This window comes from Lathamus discolor, chromosome 2 (genome assembly GCF_037157495.1).
Source record: "Lathamus discolor isolate bLatDis1 chromosome 2, bLatDis1.hap1, whole genome shotgun sequence".
NCBI classification, from domain to species: domain Eukaryota; kingdom Metazoa; phylum Chordata; class Aves; order Psittaciformes; family Psittacidae; genus Lathamus; species Lathamus discolor.
The window spans coordinates 51,994,872-52,014,619 of record NC_088885.1 but is presented as its reverse complement, the minus strand read 5'-3'; the positions used below and the strand labels follow the sequence as shown (position 1 = coordinate 52,014,619).

The window sequence follows — 19,748 nt, the reverse complement described above, 5'->3', positions numbered from 1 at the left end:
ATAACTTCTTTAGTATCAGCTGTTAACAAGATAGTTATTAAAGTAGTCTGAAATTAATTAAAATGGTGGCTTTTGTGGATGTTCCAGCCACATTTTATCTTCCTTTTAGTAGGCCATTCGTGTTATAAAAAATTTTACTGTATTGTTATACAGCTTTAATGCAGTGTAAAGTACCCGTAAATACTGACATGTATAAATGGGGAAAAATATGCATAAATATTTAATAATAAAATTAATAGTAAACACCTGTAATTTCCAGTGCATGAAAAAAAAAAAAAAAGATTGTGGAATGAAAGTGAAACTGCTATCCCCTTGAAAATGACTTCATTCTGTAAAGCACTACATTCCTTCTTTTTACATGTTTTGATCCCATTTTCATTTTGACTCTTGCTTCTAAATATGAGCTGTCTGACATTGCCCAGAGGAAAATGATATATCATCTGCTTGCAGCCAGAGTTCTTGTCATTTGGTCATTCTGTACATATAAAATTTTATCTGAGCTCCACTCGTAGCAGACAAATGACCATGACAACAGGCTTCCTCCGATGCTTCAGATAATGAAGCTTCACAAATCAGGCAGTGGCCTCCTGCATGTTGAGACTAGGGTGCATGTGTGTTATTTCCAGCTATATGAGTGACCTTGGTTGAACTCATTATTCTGCTGTGGACAGTACAGATGTTACCATCCTGCAAGATTTAGAGCTTCCTCTAAGGAAAACTGCTTCTTTCACCTTGTTTGCCAGCTGGACCAGCTGTAAGGTTTATTGGTGGCCTTTGTTTTCTCTTTGCATGATACTTGTTTAGTCCCTTATTAATGCAGTCAGTACATTAAGGATATATTAAAACCTGAGAACTCATGAGAGGAAAACAGCTTAATGACTAGACAATGTGAAGCAATGTAATTTACATTTGGTAGTTGTTCTGGGTTTTTTGTTGTTTGTTTGTTTCTGGTTTTAAGTTAATATCCGTCACCAGTTATCACTTAACTAGCTATGATATCATTCGTTTGTTATAAAAGAATTATTTGGGGCTGTTCAGCCTGGAGAAGAAAAGGCTGCATGGAGACCTCATAACAGGCTTCCAGTACCTGAAGGGGGGCTATAGGTGTGCGGGGGGTGGACCATTCATTAGGGACTGTAGTGACAGGACAAGGGGTAACGGGTTAAAACTTAAACAGGCGAAGTTTAGATTGGATATAAGGAGGAAGTTCTTTACTGGAAGGGTGCTGAGGCACTGGAATCGGTTGCTCAGGGAAGCTGTGAATGCTCCATCCCTGGCAGTGTTCAGGGCCAGGTTGGATGAAGCCTTGGGTGGGATGGTTTAGTGTGAGGTGTCCCTGCCCATGGCAGGGGGGTTGGAACTAGATGATCTTAAGGTCCTTTCCAACCGTAACTATTCTATGATTCTATAATGCGCTTTTAATGGAATAAACTCACAATATGCAGTGGGGTTTTATTCTGTCAGTGTTAATGAGTTGTGAATGGCACTGAGAAGAGTGCATTTTCTTTCATGTTGTGATTACAAAGAAATATCATTTTCCCTTGAATATACCGGCAGTATGTTTACTGGAGAAGCTGGAAGGAGTAACAGGGACTGCAACGCTTTTCCTCCCCTTCCAAAGCTCTACCAGAACTTGGCTACATAGTCTCCCCATCATGACATCACTGTCATTTATGATACTTTTTAATCATAAAATCAGAGAATCATAGGAGAATTCAGGTTGGAAGGAGCCTTAGGATGTCTGTAGTGCAACCTCCTGCTCTAAGGAGTGTCAGAGAAGAAGTCAGACAAGGTTGCTCAGGACTAGTCATCTTTGAAGCTTCCAAGGATGGAGTCTGCACAGCTTCCTTGGTCATCTGAAGTTACCCAAACACTTTCCAAAATAGCGAAAGAATACGGAAAATGTCATGTGTGTTCCTCCATATATGGTATTTCCTTAGGATTAGCATATATTCATCCAATAAGAAACTTATATTTAAAAGATGGGGACAAATGTTAAGCTTTTGCTTTCATCTCTTTTCAAAGTTTGCAGACAGTCTGGATTGAAATTGGGTTAAAAGCGATTAAAATAAGGGGGGCTTCAATTAGAAATATCAGAAAATAGAACAGAAATTGGAGAAAGAAAGAGAATTGGGTATGGTGAGTTCTCTGTTCAGATTTGTTCTTCCAACCATACATCTGAAGCAGCATGCTAGAACAAAATACATCAGCCTTTTGGTAAGTCAGTTATCCCCACATAAGGTGGAGTGGTCCCCTCCTACCTCTGGGACTTGTGTCTCCAAGTACACAGTCATGGTGCATGATCAGGTTTGGGAACTCTGCAAGCAAATTCTCTTAACCTACCTCCTTTTCACTGCTGATCTTGTCACTCTAGTGGGTGAATGTGCACTACGAACATTTCTTGAAGGTTGTAGGTTTTCTGTGTTCCTCTTTGGAACCATCCACATGCATTACTGCATTATGGCTTTTGAAAACCTTAGCCAAAACCTCATGAAAAGAAGGAAATGCTTTCACTCAGCCCACTTGATGTGATACCACATTGGAGGATATTAATTAAGAGGGAGAGGATGGGGATTAGTGAAAGAATTGTAAGGGAAGGTTAAGTAGCAGCTAAATGAAAGAAGGCAGTAGATTATGATAAAGAGAAATATAAGGCTAATTGGAGATCAGCAGCAGGGGTCATTAAGAGCTGGCCTTGGGAAGGACCTTACTTAGATTGCTCCCCAGCAGCCTGGGAACCCAAAGCTGGATGCGGCTAATGGAATTTGTTAAGGCCACAGAGCTGATAAGCATCATCATAAGGCAGAGAGAAATACTGGAGAAGCAAGCCATCTTGCAGGACTGGAGTGGGAGAGGTTAATAGTACAAAGACCAAAATTAGTCACGTGGTGACTCAGGGCAAGAATTTGTCTTGTTTGCTTGAAGCTCAAGAGTTACAAATGCCTCAGAAGACCAGATGGGTGCCTGGCCATGCAGTGCTGATCCCTGGATGTCTGAAAAATGCCTGCCAGCTGTGGTCATGGAAAAGGCACACTTTTAGGATGGAACTGGACAAGCAGCAGTTTCATTGCATAAGAACCAGTTAAGACACCTCCTGAAGCATGGGTAGAGTCCTGCTCGTTTCTGTTTAGGAAGGAGGAACTAAATGTAAAACGGCCGTATATTAAAGAATAAGATGAAAAGGAATCTTATCTTACAAAAAAAGAGCTAAAATAGTCTAGTTCATCCTACTAGATGAGAGCTTTGGGGACACATGACTGCTCTAGCTATAATGGGAATACTCATGATTAACAGAAAGCAGCTTGTTGAAACAAAGCCTAAAAGGTGCAAATTGAGCGACAGCCAGTGTAGCTTCAAGGCAGCTCCTAACAGAAAAGCAAGACACGAGTAGGAATTAGCAAAAACAGAGTTATACTTACAGGGTGTTTGTCAATACTGTTATGATACACAACTACCTGAAGAAGCAAGAGATGGTCTTGTCAGACCTGGAGGTCCCATGTCCTTCTGTGGTTCAGTGACCATAGGATAGCCTGTCAGTGTCAGCCCAGCTTCCAGCACCACTCTTTGCTGTAGGTGCCTCTTAAAATCCCATACAATGGACTGAAGTCCTGATCATGCTAATTCACTCAAGCAACCTTTTGAAAAATGCATCAGACCTATTTTGTGTAGCATAATTAAGGACAAATCTCTTGCTCATTTGCCCTCTAGACTCTGCTATCTGAAGCTGCCTCAGAACAACTAGATTTATTTATGCTGTCCATAAAGTAAGCATGAAATTTATTACTAGTATCAGACAAGGCAGAAACAAGCAGTACCATCGGTGTGGTGTGTGCACTGCTACGTATTGCCTGAGAACAGGACAGTATTGTTTATTTTCCCTTTTATTTCCTACCATTCCTGAGGGCTCTGTATTCCAGTGTAGTGGTTTAACTGTTAAATGTTTTTTCCCCTTTCCTGAGAGTTAGACTTATTGCTAGTTTACCTAAAAGGCCAATGATGGCAAAATGGTGAATGATTCTTATATGCTAAGGTAGGCAAAGACTTGCCAGTGGCACGGTTAAAGACCTCTAGTTTAAAACATCTCAACAAAAGTGGTTTTTTAACCCTGAGTGAAAGCAAAGAGAGAGAATGGTCTAGTGTGAGGCGTCTCTGCCCATGGCAGGGGAGTTGGAACTAGATGATCTTAATTAAGGTCCTTTCCTAGCCAAACCATTCTGTGATTCTGTGATTTTGCAAGACAAGTTACATTTGAGGAAGTAAAGATTAGATTAAAAAATTAAATGCCTTGGGGAGGGTGAATAGCAGCACAAATCTGTTTGATGTTTGTGTCAACAAGGTTGCCGAAGCAAATGGCACGAACATCTGTCTGTAGCATAGACTGGGAAACACTATAAATGGGAAAATATTTTAATCGTAAGAGGTGGTTCACAGAACTCCCCATGTCTTTATTTATTAGGCTGATAATATCACCCCAACACATGAACTTTATGCAGCACGTATAAATAATTCATGGATTAGCAAATAAAGAGATCTGAAATCTGTACACAGAGATGGCTGTTGCCAATTATCTCACTTGGGCAGAGCCAGACCCTCTCAGCTCCCATTGCTTGCAGCTGCTCTTTTAAATCATTCATCAGTGCTGAAGAGATATGCTGGTGGCACTGGCGGAGAGTATTTGAATTTTCATTGTTTACACACTGTGAATTTAGCTTCTGGTCTGAAATTATCTGCCACATTGAAGCCTTTGAGAATATGGATGAGAAAAATAAGACAATTCCTCTTTTTTTCTTTATTTTTTTCAATACTTATGACCTTTTTCAAAATTTTACTTTGAATTCATTTTAGAAACATTATTTTCAGTTTAAAGTTGCAACTGATATAATTCTCTATGCTGTTTAGATCATGCAGACATCAGGAATATTGAAGAATATTCTCTTAAAAGTATTGCAAAGAAATGTCTGGTAAATATTTTATTCAAACTTGTGTGATTTTCCGTTTTTATTCTGGAAAGCTACACCTTACCACCAAAATATCTGGAGTTGCTTCTTTCTGGTAGTGTTTAAGCAGAATCCTCTTGGAAATAATAATGAAAGCTGCTTAAAAAATTAAAGACAAGCCATGGCCAATGCTTTTTCTTGTCAAAATACTATGGCACTGAGTTTCTGTGCACTTTCATATCACAGTGGGTAGTACTTCTCCATGACAAATTTGCCCATTTCATTATAGTGATATGGCTTAATTTACTTCTAGCGTGCATAATGACAGTGATGTTTTTAAAGTCAGAGTCCTTATGATAAAGCCGTACTTTTAGCTATATTTTTTAGTTGAAAATCTCATTCCTGTAACTAGAGATTTAGGCAGCATTATTAAAGATGCTTGTATCTAGGAAAGTGTGGAGTATGTCTATACACAAGGAAGTTCTCCTGTCAGTAGTTTTGCTCCTTTCTCTTAAGCTGGAAGTAAAGCAGCACCATTAAAACTGCTGTGAAGTTACTGGAGTGAGTTGGTTCCATGCTGCACCTAAGGAGAGGGAAGTGGAGCCTGCAAGGCAAGTGAAGCAGTTCCAACTGATAGCACTTCAGCGCATCCTGTCCTGCTCCTACCAGAGGGATGCAGAGAGGGATAAAGGGCTTACAGAGCCCATATGGTGCCAACCAGCATCCAAAATAGTTTTGGGAAGGTGGCAAGGAGCGGCAGTGCCAGGTCCCACAGCTAAGGGTGTGTCACAGTGCTGCATGCAACTACCCCTCTGCAGCTGGGGTAGAGGGAAGAAATCCAACAGCAGCAGCATCCCTTCATCGCGCGGGACTGTGGCCTGCCTGATTTTGTGAACAGTCACCCAGGCTAGCAGGGTATGTGCTGGGTCTCTTACCTTTTCACATCAGAGTTGTGGTCAGTGGCTCACTCTCCAGCTGGAGACCAGTAACAAGTGGTGTCCCTCAGGGACTGGTGTTGAGACAGGTCTTGTTCAACATCTTTGTCACTGACACGGACAGTGGGGTTGAGTGCGCCCTCAGCAAGTTTGCTGATGACACCAAGCTGTGTGGTCTGGTTGATACGCTGGAGGGAAGGGATGCCATCCAGAGGGACCTTGACACGCTTGTGAGGTGGGCTGATGCCAACCTGATGAAGTTCAACCATGCCAAGTGCAAGGTCCTACACCTGGGTCGGTGCAATCCCAGGCACAGCTACAGGTGGGGCACAGAAGAGATTCAGAGCGGCCCTGCAGAGAAGGACTTGGGGGTGCTGGTCGATGAGAAAATGAACATGAGCTGGCTTCAGTGTGCGCTCGCAGCCCAGAAAGCCAACCGTATCCTGGGCTGCATCAAAAGGAGCGTGACCAGCAGGGTGAAGGAGGTGATCCTGCCCCTCTACTCTGCTCTTGTGAGACCTCACCTGGAGTATTGTGTGCAGTTCTGGTGTCCTCAACATAAAAAGGACATGGAACTGTTGGAACAAGTCCAGAGGAGGGCCACAAGGATGATCAGGGGACTGGAGCACCTCCCGTGTGAAGATAGGCTGAGGAAGTTGGGGCTGTTCAGCCTGGAGAAGAGAAGGCTGCGTGGGGACCTCATAGCAGCCTTCCAGTATCTGAAGGGGGCCTATAGGGATGCTGGGGAGGGACTCTTCATTAGGGACTGTAGCGACAGGACATGGGGTAATGGGTTCAAACTTAAACAGGGGAAGTTTAGATTGGATATAAGGAAGAAATTATTTCCTGTGAAGGTGGTGAGGCACTGGAATGGGTTGCCCAAGGAAGTTGTGAATACTCCATCCCTGGCAGTGTTCAAGGCCAGGTTGGACAGAGCCTTGGGTGAGATGGTTTAGTGTGAGGTGTCCCTGCCCATGGCAGGGGGGTTGGAACTAGATGATCTTGAGGTCCTTTCCAAGCCTAACTATTCTGTGATTCTGTGATTCTCTGATCAGGGACAAAGCAGCTCGGTATCTACTTTACTTTCTTAAAGTGGAGCCTTTTGTTGTTTTATTGTGCAAGGACCACAAGCAAATGCTTACATCCAGCCTGACCTGATGCTCATATGTACTCAGGACCTCTGTAAGCAAGAGGCAGGGTATCTGCAAAGTTTCCAAGGGGGATGGATAGTCACAGGCCCTCATCAGCACTGATTAAAGAACAGAAGCAGCAGAATGTTCCAGGGCTCAGGAGTCCCAATCAAAGCCTGTTTGGAAGGGCTCTGGAGGGAGGAGACACAGAGCAGAGGATGTCCTCACTCTGCTTCTGTCAGCTCCCAGCAGTTCATTGAACAAATTAGGTTTCACTCTCAGATCCGCAAATGACAGTGGATGGCATTTACCAGATGGCATGTGTAATGGGACTGTCACACCGTTACAGGCTTAAAAATAAAGTATGGAAGGCAGCTAATGAATATACACTTCCTAATTTCAAGACTTTCTTTCTATCCCTGTCAGGCGTTAGACACTGAACTTCTGAGTGTTGAAGGACTTTTGATGTGTGTGTATTAAAAGCCATAGTCTGGCATGTAACCAGGTTGTTTTACTTTAAAAAATGGTATTGAAATAAGCAATTTATGTTGTTCCTAAAAAAGTGACTTTTCTTCTTAATGCAGACTTTCAGCCTGCTCACAAGTGAAATGCATTGTTTAACTGGGTGTCATCATTGAGAATATTTAATATAAAGAGTAATCTTTCTCACAAACCTGATGATTCTGTTCTGTAGATTTCTGTCTTTACTATTTTTCTTCATTTGTTGAAAATAAAACCTGAGCAACACAAAACTGTACCTTTTTAAGGATGCTGATACACATTTTTACATATTTTTATTTGACATAACCTCAAACTGAATATTTTTGTATGGGACTTCACTTTAAAATGCTGATTTGGCGAGGTGACAGTGAGGTGGTAAGAGACTAAAGAAACACAATGTATAATACGTGGAATTTTCTGAACTATATACTTGCTTTTTTCTTTATTTAGTAGTTTCTCACAGGTTTTCCAGTGCCAACACAGAAAGGCAAAATAAATTAGAAAATGAAAGGATTATATGCATTGCATCCCTTTCTTTTTTTTTTAGACATTTTTGTTTAATTATAGGACTTCTCTGGCTCTGATTGAAGTCATTTGGGAGGATTCCTTTTATTTTCAGTGATGATTTTATCATGCTCGTGTTTATTAGGTTTGTTGGATTTCCAGCAGACTGGCTTCTGGAACTAAAGGGAAAAAACAGGGAAGATTTATAAATAAATACAGTCTGCATATCAATGTATATTGGTAGTGGAAAGGTAAATTCAGTCAAATCCTGGTGAGTAAAACGTGGTTTTCCTCTGTGCATCATATATCCACTTAGCTGCATTCTAAGAAAATGGTGCAAACAAAGGAATCAGATTGTTAGTGAAACAAATTCTCAATTACTAGGAAACAAAAGTCAGGCTTAATTATAAATAAAACCTTCTTCTTCCTCTTCCCTGTATAGGTAGGGTCTACATTAAACACTCTGCATTGTATGTGATAGGATGGCAGCTCAGGGAAACCACTGACACAATCATATGACCCTAAAGATTTCTTGCTCTCAAGAACTTACTTCTGTTACTGAACCAGTATGGATAGCTCACAGCAACCCGTTTTTGTGGCCATTTGTGTGCCCACTGTCAATTACAATTGCTAGCAGCATGACAGCAGATTGTTAGAGCCCAAGAAAGTAGGAATCATGGTTTCTAATAACTTTCCCTCCATGGGTCTTCTGTACAGACAGTTCCAAACTTTGCTATCCACACCAGCTGCACACTCGCATAACATGGTAAGTTTGAACTGGAAATACAGTATATACAAGAGATGTCCTGCCATGAAGACTGGTGAGGCTGCACCTCAAATACTGTGTTCAGGTTTGGGTCACTCACTACAGGAAAGACACTGAGGTGCGGGAGCAGGTCCAGGGAAAGGCAGTGAAGCTGGTGAAGGGTCTGAAGCACAAGTCCTGTGAGGAGTGGCTGAGGGAACTGAGTTTGTTTAACCTGCAGAAAAGGAGGCTCAGAGAAGACCTTATTGCTCTCTAGAGCTGCCTGAAAGGAGGTTGTAAGGAGGTGGGTGTCAGTCTCTTTTCCCAAGTAACAAGCAATAGAATGAGAGCAAATGGCCTCAAGTTGCACAAAAGGAGATCTAGATTAGGTATTAGGAAAAATTTCTTCACCAAAAGGGTTGTCAAGCATTGGAACAGGCTGCCCAGGGAAGTGGTTGGGTCACGATCCCTGGAGGTATCTAAAAGATGTGCAGATGTGGCTCTTAGGGACACGGTTTAGTGGTGGACTAGGCAGTGTTAAGTTTATGGGTGATCTTGAGGGTCTTTTTCAACCTAAACAATTCTGTAAGTCTATGATTCTATGCTCTATGGTCTTTACCCACACACAGCATGGGAGGGCTCTGGCCCTGCTGTTAGAAGCTTAGTTGGTCATGCAGATGATCTTTCCTCAGCTGCTCATGCTTGCTGCTGTTGCACCACATTGGATTATGGGGAAAGGGAAGAAAAGTAAGATACCACTATCTTTGAGGCTAAGAATTAACCATTTCATCACTTCAGTCCTTCTTCCACCTTCCTGAGCAGTATTGTCAAATTCATTGGAAAAACTACAAACAGGTATGGTAATAACATGCGAGTGGCTGTAATGGATCAGACTGAAGCTCATCTTGGCCCAGCGTCCTGTCTCCAAATCGGAAAATTATAATTGAAAAACAGAAAGAAAGAAGCTGATAACTACAAAATGAACCTAATCTCGTGTACCATCCTGTGTTTCTATCAATCAGTCACTTGGTGACTTTCTGAATAAGAAGTTGAATCCACACCACTGCGCTAAGGGCTATATCATCCTACAGCATGCTGTGCTGAAGACTATAGCATCCTGTGGTAAAGACCGTAGCATCCTAAACACCTTAGTATCTTATGGCAACGCGTTCTGTGGTTCACTCATGCACATTGCATAATAATGATAATCCTCTTTGTATAATGCAGACTGATTTCAATACCCAAATGCTGCATTTTAAGACAGCATTTTAGAGACAAACTGATGTTAATTAATTAAAAAAAAGACAAAACCAAACAACAAAACCTTACACAAAACCCAAAACATTTGCAAAACACCAACAGCTATCCAAAGCATACAAAATGCAAAGGCTTTGCTGTGATGTTAGAGTGTCATTAGAATAATTTTTAAAGCAAGTGATTTAATTGTGTTTGTGCTAATTATAATGTTTACAAATTAGGGAAAGATGCATTTAGTGGTCTGTTGGGAAAGGGCTTTGAAATCTCATATGTCTTCAAGTCTACAGTACTGTCATTTATTCATAGACTTTTTATAATACCAGGGTGATTTGCTTTTTAGATTACTCTTGCATGGAAAACAAGTCTCAAGAGTCTTCAGCTCTATGAAAGTCAAAACCAGGTTCACGTGTATCTGTGTGTGCCTCAACAGAAATTTAACCGAGTTCTTTTCTTCTTCTTTTCAAGGTCCCCGTGTACCGATGGTGACTGTTCACAGCACAGCCGATGCACAGAGTAAGGATGGGCTTCAGCTTTGCCATTCCTCAGGGAAAAGTAGCCAGGCGGTTCAGTGAGATATAGCTGCTCTTTGGTAAACTTACACTAGCAGGGAGCCCAGACTATGCCTAAATGAAAGGCTTCTGAATATCAAAGGCAGTTGCAGATCTGTTGTCCTGACATCGCAACAGCTTGCTCTTTGGGGTACAAACCCAGTGGTTTGATAATGTTTGTTATCAGCTTTCTCAAAAGAATAAGCACTTCTTGTTAGTCTTCCACAAATTGTGGCTTACGTCCCAGTCAAAAATAGGAAATACTGAGTTTAGTCTATGGTTTTAATAAAATCACTTTGGTATGGATTGCCAGGTTGAGAGAGGTAACACAGAGGAGTGAGTCCCACAAGTTGTACCTCTTTCTGGTTTCCTGATCTGTTCATGGGGATTGTAGCACTTACTGTTTGGTAAGGCTTTTTGATGCTGATGATTCACATCTACATCAGTGTGAAGCTGGAATTATTCCAAACATACAGGTTTCATCCCTCAAAATCTTTGACACTGGCTGTAGCCATTACCAGACTCCCTTTAGAGTCTAGAGAGCCATGAAGTTTCCGGGGTTCCTTCTTCACACCTATAGCAGTACAGGCTATCCAAAAAGATCAATTTTTTATCCCAAGTCAGCATGGCAGGGAGCCTCAGATAGACAGCCATTCTCCGTCCCTTCTATACAGGGGTCTTAAACCAAGATTTTCATGAGTCTCTGGAGACTTCATATTAGAGTGTGGCACTGAGTCTCACGTGATATCAAGATTCATGTGCTCCCATCATTTTAGTGGGAAGCCCTTATCTTTCATTTTAATGCAGAGTTTAGCCCAGCCCTAACCTGCCGTTAGGGACTCCAGGCACTGCTGTGATTCAAATGATAAGCAACACTTTTGTTCTAGCTGCTTTGTACATTGGTATCAGTTTATGGCAGGTATCAGTTTCACTTAACTGGATTTACAACAACTTGCTGCTGTTGCCTCTGCAAAGGAGCAGAGCAAAGCATGGAATTTGGCTCTTAAAATAAAGGATTTCTGTGAAATGCTGAGCTGCTTCATTTCCCACTAAAGGTGGGAAACGTCAAAGGAAAGACTCCTGCAGCACCAGAACACATAAGAAAAAAGCACAACTCCCTCTCACATCATACAGTTCCTGGGTGTACCCTGTTTTCTCAGTTTCTGTTGGCAACTTGCATTTCAAGCCCTTACCCAGCCTAGAAAAGTTTGCTTGTAAGCAGGATATGCAGAATTAAAGCCCAAATTCTGATTATGGGTTAGGTTTTTTTTTAATCAAATTTAAAATTAGATTTGTGTCATTTTGTATCCTTTGCCATTAGAATACAAATGCTCAGGAGTGTTCATCTAGCATCAACAGTATCCAATATTGTTAGAGTTGTATTGTGCATTGTGTATTGTGTCTAATTTATCTTTCCATCTTTTCTATACTTCTTTCCAATTAAAATGTTCCTTTGTGGAGGGAGACATGCATAAAATTTAGCAGCAACCTGGGACAAGTTAGGTTACAGCATTATACTCCTACACGACTGTCCTTTGACATCTTTGCTGCCAAGCAAAGCAGCACAACGTGACCTGACCCATGGCTTAGGCCATCTGTGATCATCTTGCTTATGATGGTGGCCATGAAATAAATATTTAATTTCTTCACAACTGTGTTTCCTCACAGGTCTAAAATTTCCAAATAAAAGTTCCATGATGGAGCTGAGTGATTTTGCTGTCCAGAGGAAGGCTCTTGCTGCAGAGCCAAGGTTACTTTTGCTGGCAGTAGTGAGATTGGTGTATAGCTCCATGTTGTCGTGGTTTAAACCCAACCACAAACCACTGCTGCTGCTCAACCCAGGACACATGTGCTGGTCTGGTCCCTCATGAAACTACTTCTGCTATAAATATGCAAAAGTTGGCATTGTAGCTATTCTGATCTAAAAAAGAATACGAGAATCACTTCTTTAAGTAATACTGACAGCAAAGCGCAGGGTTTTCAGTTGTTCTGAATCACTGACCATTCAGTCTCTGCACAGTGGTGTATGACCTGCTCGTCCTCCCAGCAGAGACCTGGCCTTGGCGGTGCCCTCACCAAGCACACCTCCAGAGCAGCCCTGGTGATGCCCACAAGGCTCTTCATCCCACAGAGGGATCCTGTGGGATCCACTCCCACAGGACCAAGAGAGTTTCTTAGCTCTGACCTGCAGCTCCAAAGTCACTTTCTTTTTTTCCCCCTTAAACACAATACCTTAATTTTACCATAGACATGGAGACGGCTGGTTGGCTATAACAGCATGTACAGCATAGAGCCCTCATGGGCCGTTTTATAGCCTCCTGTATAGTTTTGTAGAATACTTTTAGGTGAATAAAATGAGAGTTACTGTAAGACAGAAACAGCAAATGAAGAGCTTGAAAAAGGAACATAAACCACACCAAGACCAGTTCTATTTTGATAGATATACATGCATAGCATTTATTACATAGAGAACTCAATCTAGTCATGCACAGAACACATCCCCTACTGAAATTCATGATTTTTGGCATACAATTAGCATTTCCTGTGCTTCCTTTTTTCCCCCCTTTCATTCTTTCGCTTTTGAATAAAGGGCAACTGACAGTTGCATGTTACTGAATTTGCTCATTTAATATGAGCCCATTGCTCTACAAAGGGAGTTTGCCTCTGTATGCTGTAATAATCTGATAATAGTGAGTTGCTGGGAATATTATAGCGTGCTTACATTTAATTAAGCAATGACCATTTGTACACCACAGACTCAAGCTCCCTGTGGTCCTAACGCAGAAAAGAAAGTCCTTTAGGAGATATGCCAATCTTTTTTATTTTCTCCACAGTCTTCCTGGCTTTCTGTGAATGCAATTATATGAACAAATAAAATGGCTTGACTAAATTCCCCTACGTGGCAAGCCCCTTTCTGCTGATAAAGCTACTTGTGTGTGCCGTAATTAAATGAGAATCTTAATATTTAACTAAATTTAATAGGCTGTTGATTTGGCACTTTTGTGGGGGTTGTGGTTTCAATAGAGATGAGCCTGGCTTTTCAGAAGCAGAGTGAATAGTCATTGAACCAATACCGTATTGCTGAAAGGTCTGTGAAATGTATTAACTGGAAAGGGCATGTTTTTGTGCTGTGCCTGCCTATTCAGCAGAGATGGGCAACGAGCGCATGATAATCAGGTACCGTAAGTATGATCTGAGGAGCCTGGGTTACCCATCTTTTTATCAGTATGTCTCAAAATGTTACAGACAATGAAACACAGAATTTAGTACAAAACCTCAAACCTTCCTTGGGTTCAAATGGCAGAGATAATGGCCTCCTTCAAACCCAGCCTGATTGCTCCAAAGTCTGATATTGCAGGTTTGTATGTATGGCCTTTGTCCACTCTTCTCTCTCCGTGGTGTTCCTTCGTGTGGATTTTCTCTTGTGTAGCAACGCGGCCTTGTCCTGAAGCCCTCCATAGTTTCCTCCCTTTTCCCAGTTGTTGTGTGCAAAACTCGGGCACAGACTTGAGGATATCTAGCTTTGCATGGCAGTTAAATGTCCAAGTGGGACCCATAGTACTGTCTCAACAAAGAAGGTCACATTCCCATCTGCTGTAAATCAGCTGAATGTCAGATTTCAGGGATATAGCTTTCTGCCAATGCAGAACCTAAAAGGGGCTCCAAAGACTCCAAAGACTGAATTAGACATCTGTGAGGACTAGAAGGAAATTCTTTCAAAAGGAAAGCTGTGTGACAAATATTAAGGTGACTATAAAATGTTAAAATGCCTTTTCACAAACAATGCCAATAGTTTTTGTGATCTTATCCTTCTTTCAGAAATTTTTGAGCTGGAGGTAAATGAAAATGTGCAGCTGGCTGTAAATGACAGGCAGATGCCTAAGGTAGAGTACATGGAAATCAAGATAGACGACTACAGTAAGTAACCGTTTTCCTCTCTCTTTCTTCTTCTTTTTCACTGCTATTGCTGTGAAATGATACAGTCATCTTGGCTAGACTGGCAGGAAGAAAAATTACTTTGGCTTTCAATAAACTCACTCAGTTTGCAAAGCACTCTCTTAGGAAGTGCTACATAAGGGGGTTATTACAGAGACAGGATTTAATGTGAATGCATCTGAAGAAAAGCAAAATGCTAGGGTTGGGCTGGTGTTTTTATTTCCTTTTAGAATTTTCTTTGTACAAAAAGCCACTCTGGGAGATGACACTGTGAAGTTCCCCCTTTGTTCAGGGTATTTTCCCTACCTGGGCTGGCATATTATTATTGGTTTGAAGAGGGATACTGTAGGTGGCTGGCTACAGCTGTGACTGCCTTTCAGTATACGATATTGAACGGCAGTGAATGAATGTGACTCGCCAACAGCTGCCCATCAGAGTCATTCAGGATTCTCTAACAAAGCTATATCATTGGGGGGTTGAAAAAACACAACACAGCATTAGGAGAAAAGCTAAAAGAGATTTCACCTGGAGTAGAGAAGGCAGAAATCTTGGAGCAGTTTATATCTGCAGCTGTCGCATTATTTGTGCCACTTGTATAATCATTCCCCACTTACCTATATGTCAAAGAGAGAGAGAAAAGCCTAGAAGCAAATAGCCAAAGCATTTTCTGACTGTCTCTCCAGTTGTACCTGAAGCAAACTAAAAAGCGTCTCCTCTAGCTGTATGTAGATGTCTTACCTATATGTGGAAAATCCACATACTCAGAGTTGTGCTCCCCAAAAATTCAGTTTGCATGTATGGTGCAACTGTCAAAAAAACCCAGAGACTCTGCGTTGAAGTATGACCCATAATATTTCCCATGACAGAAATGAGGGTACATCTAAGATTGGATGTAGTGAAGCGGGAGCAGTGAGGTGTGATGGATGGCAGGTTACTAATTTCAACCATTACCAGGTGTTATAAAGTGTAAAGCAAAGGCTGAGAGACACTTGCCATTTGAAAAGGATAATAATGGCCTTAAAATGTTCCGCTTGCCACATGGGCATTAGGAACATAACCCAGTACATAAAATAACAAGAACAGACCTGTGCTTCCAGGCCTTATGGGCAGGAAAAGACAGGGAAAGAGCCTGTCATAAAGGTCACATCTATCCCCCTGTGAGTCAACTCATAGTGACAATAGCAGCTTATTAGGAATAACTCATCTTGATGCTAAATTTCTTAATAGCAGGTGTCACTTAAATGCCATTTTGCTCATTTAACCAAAAATTTATATGTGTGTGTAGCAAATACAAGCTGGCCATGTAGCTGTTCTTCTGTGCCCTCTCTGTGTTTTGAAAGCTTTGGGCTTAACAGCCTTGGGAACACCACACATAGTGCATAGTTGTATTTAAAGTCAAGCGATGGCCTTTTTGGCTGTCCCTGGGCCATTGATCCAATTTGCAGCTATTAGCATTCAGATGGAATAACTAATTAGGCAGAGTGTCAGACAATAATTGCAAAGCAAAGCACTTAAACCAAGCAGTTAATCTGTGTATTAATCTACTGAAAATGCTCCTAATACCGATTTAATTGCTGGGCCTTTGCTGATCTGGATTGTAGTTAACATTTTAAAAATAAACGTGATTGCATTAATACATAAAGCATTTGTATGGCAGCATTTTTGGCTATGGATATGAAGCCATAGGAAACAGTTAAATGCAGCTTTGGTGAGCACATCTCTCACACTGGTTCAGTACCAGTATAACAACGTGGGCTTCAGAACAGTTACCTCCTGTTTCACAGCAAAAGGAAGCCCTTTGGAAGTTAGGATTAAAATACATGTTTCTCCATCTGTCTTCATACTATTATAGCAAAATAATCGCATTCTCTCCCCCAGCCACCATACTTAATTGGCTTTTAAATTATCATCTTCGTCACCGATTTTCCCCCTCCTCTTCTGCCCTGAAATATTGATTTCTGACTGTGTCACTCTTCCAGCTGCCAAAAAGGAAAATTATAGCTATTGCCAGATGTTAATTGAATGCTGCAAAAGTGATGCATGACTGAACAGCTCATGCTGTACTCCCGATTTACATTTCTTGTCACCTCAACTATCATAATATGAGTCTTTTCTTTGACAACATATGTGTTTCTAAGGTGTTATTTACCAGTGCCTCTGATGAAATGCTGTTTTGTTCCTGCTCATAAGTGGCAAAACCACCAGAAAAAATCTATTAGTTATGTCAGTGCTCCCACACTGAAGCATGTTGTTAATTGTGGGTTGTGGGTTTTTTCCCTAGAATTGCCAATGCAGATTTTAAAGCCCGCCACCTTTTCGGACACCGCGCACTACCCCTTGCTTTTGGTTGTGTAAGTTCTCACTTGTTCTTTCTTTCTGTTTTTAATATGAGGGTAGCATGGAAACCTTGGCCATGATTAAAACCTTTTAGAATATGTTTTGTACAAGGAGTGCCACTCGGCTTTAGCACCAAGTCTAACATATTGGTCCCTATCCCCATCTCACCTCAAAGCTGGGAGAGGCTAGATGTAGGTCCTTTCTCTCCTGTGTTTGAGCCAAAGGTTTTGGGTCCCAGGAGAGTGCCCTAGTGAAATCCTCTGAGTGCCTTGTAGGATTCTGTAAAATTGTTCCATGCATTCAACTTGCAGTTCAGTAATTCTGCGGGGCAGAAACAAGAGGGGAAGGAATAAAAGTCAGATGTTGACTTTCTATCCCAGTGCTTAGGGCACTCACCCAGCGTTCAACAGGTAGTCCTACAGTGGGATGCAGTCAGCCTTACTGCAGCTTCAAGTTTAGACGCCTTTGCACAGCAATCATTCCCATGTAAATGCTAGTGTACTCTGAAGTGACAGTAAAGAGAGAGCTAGAAACCTTTGAAGATCTCCATGTTAGCATTTATATTCAGTAGGTAGTATTTTCTCCTAGCAGACATAGCAGATGGGTATTACTTTATGCAACACTTAGGAGTAATAATACACATTACTGAGTTTTTCTGGCAATTTGCAAAGAAACTGGGGGAGGGAAGTCACTGACCTTAAAGAGCCTGTTTAGCCCTTGCGCATCGCACTGCGTTGCTTGCTTCTTGCTAGGGAACACCCCACAAGAGAGAAGCCTCATGCAGGAGTGATGAATGCCTGATGAAGGCCTGAACGCCATCCTGCACATCCTTCCATGAAGGACAAAAACACTGCAATAAGCATGTCTTTACATCACAAAATTACTGCAGAGAAAATATACTTCATTATACAAGTGCTTGAGGAAGATTGGTACTCATCAAGCTAACAACACTTGATTAGGCTGCCTCTGAAGCTGGATGTGCCTCAGTCTCACTTGAATAAATGCAAATGACTGAAGCCACATGCACATTAAAATCCTGCAGTGAGTTGCCTGATGTCTCCAAGAACCCCAGAAAGGACAAGAAGTAAATGGAAGCACCAGTGGGATGCTCTACACTAATACCAGCCCTAAATATTAATCATCATTATCATATCTTGACTTTTCCCAGCTGTCTGGCTGAAGTGGGGTCAATGTTTCTCAAGACAGTTCCCCTGTGCAGTATTTGACTCCAAACAAAAGGGTGAAGAGGGAGTCTTGCCTGCTCCTTCCTTTCACCCACAAATTTGGGGGCCAATGTTGGCATTTTTAAGTTGTCAGTTTTATCACTTTCAAAGTGCTCTTTCCCTCTGTATACTAGTGAAGCAGTGGTGACAGAAGTGATTGACAGCTCCATCTATGGCTGCTCTTGAGAACCCAATGGGAAGGTCTAAACGAGTTGATAGGGGCAGTGAATGGAACCCCAGCGCGTGCCAGTAAAGTAAAGGATGACTGATGCCTGCAAGCTTTATCCAACATATTTTGGCAGTGCCAGTGCACCCCAAAGCCAGGCTCCTCTCAAGAAATCCCTCCACCAGAAAAGTGCCATCTTTGGGGAATGTAGAAAATAAGTACAGATTAGAGCAGCTGTAGAAAGGGAAAACTCAACTGACCTCTTGTTGCTGCCTCAGGATTCACAGGAGAATCTTGCCCAGTCAGTGATGTGCTTGCTGTGCTTTCCTCAAAGCCCAGCTTAGCGCAGTGATAATTGCTGTGGCAAGAGGGAGGCAGAAACCAACCGGTAGCTTCCATCCCAGACTCAAAGCCCAAGCCACACAACCAGCCTTCTGCACAGCATCACTGCAGAGACTGGTGTTCACTTTCTGAAACATGCCCTGCCTTATGATGCATGCAGGAGCTGCCGGTCCCATTACCATGGCAAGCCCACGGCCCTGGGAGGGTGTTTGTCCCATGCTTGTTGCTGTTGCCTTTGCTTGATGCCTATTTCTGTTTCAGGGATGGGACACCAGGCAGCCAGATCGTAACAGAGAGATTTGAGGTGACGTGGGAAAGTGTCATGGTCAGCTCTCACAACGCCATCGTGCTGAAGTTTGACGGCCGCGGGAGTGGCTTCCAAGGCACTAAGCTATTGCATGAGGTTAAGAGGAGGCTGGGCTTTTTGGAAGAGAAGGATCAGTTGGAAGCTGTCCGGTGAATGACACTGTTATTGAAGAAATTAATTCATTAATGATAATTAACACAAGATTGTCATTAGTCCTCGTTGCCTTAATGGTGTGTGGGAGGGAAGGACAGTGTGGTCATACAGCTGTGACCAAGTGACGGCACGTGAGATAGAGCCCATGCTAGCCAGTGCAGAGGGAGAGAAATAAGCCTTAAACAGGGCTAAACTACAGCAGACTTATCTGTATCATGTGTTCAAAACCTATTTATTTTTAGCTCTGTACAGTCATGCAGCTACAAACAAGCAAGCTTGGATTTCAGCTCCTACATTAATTTTTTGCTGTCCTGGTAGTTGGAAAAAATCCATCTTTAAACTCTTAAACTTTCTAAAGCAGAAAAAAAAATGCATAACCCTAAACATCAAATCCTGTAATATTGTTAGATTTATTCTCCACATAATCACACTAAGAAACGTATTAGAGTAGTTCAATAGCATCGGCTTTATTATGACTTTATGAGGCAGTGCAGGTTATTTGTTGCCATTGCTTGGTTGCAACAGGTTGCAAGATTAAATAAGAGGCTCACATGAAAGCAGTGTGAATTTAGTCTGGATCAAGGGGTAATGGCTTGATCCACAACTGAGAGAGGGGAGATTTAGAATAGGCATAAGTAAGAAGTTCTTTACTGTGAGGGCGGTGATGCACTGGCACAGGTCGCCCGGAGAAGGTGAGGCCCTGGCACAGGTTGCCCAGAAAAGCTGT

General features: G+C 41.9%; 1 protein-coding gene across 3 annotated transcripts in view; it reads left to right on the top strand.

Moving 5' to 3' along the window:
- DPP6 (dipeptidyl peptidase like 6) overlaps positions 1–19,748 on the top strand; it is a 510,591-nt gene that overhangs the window by 482,930 nt on the left and 7,913 nt on the right. For all 3 annotated transcript variants that reach the window (XM_065666817.1, XM_065666815.1, XM_065666816.1), the window contains exons 17-20: positions 10,475–10,522; positions 14,377–14,475; positions 16,775–16,844; positions 18,823–19,017. In XM_065666817.1, coding sequence (XP_065522889.1) covers positions 10,475–10,522; positions 14,377–14,475; positions 16,775–16,844; positions 18,823–19,017 — 412 coding nt within the window. The remainder of the gene's footprint in view (positions 1–10,474; positions 10,523–14,376; positions 14,476–16,774; positions 16,845–18,822; positions 19,018–19,748) is intronic.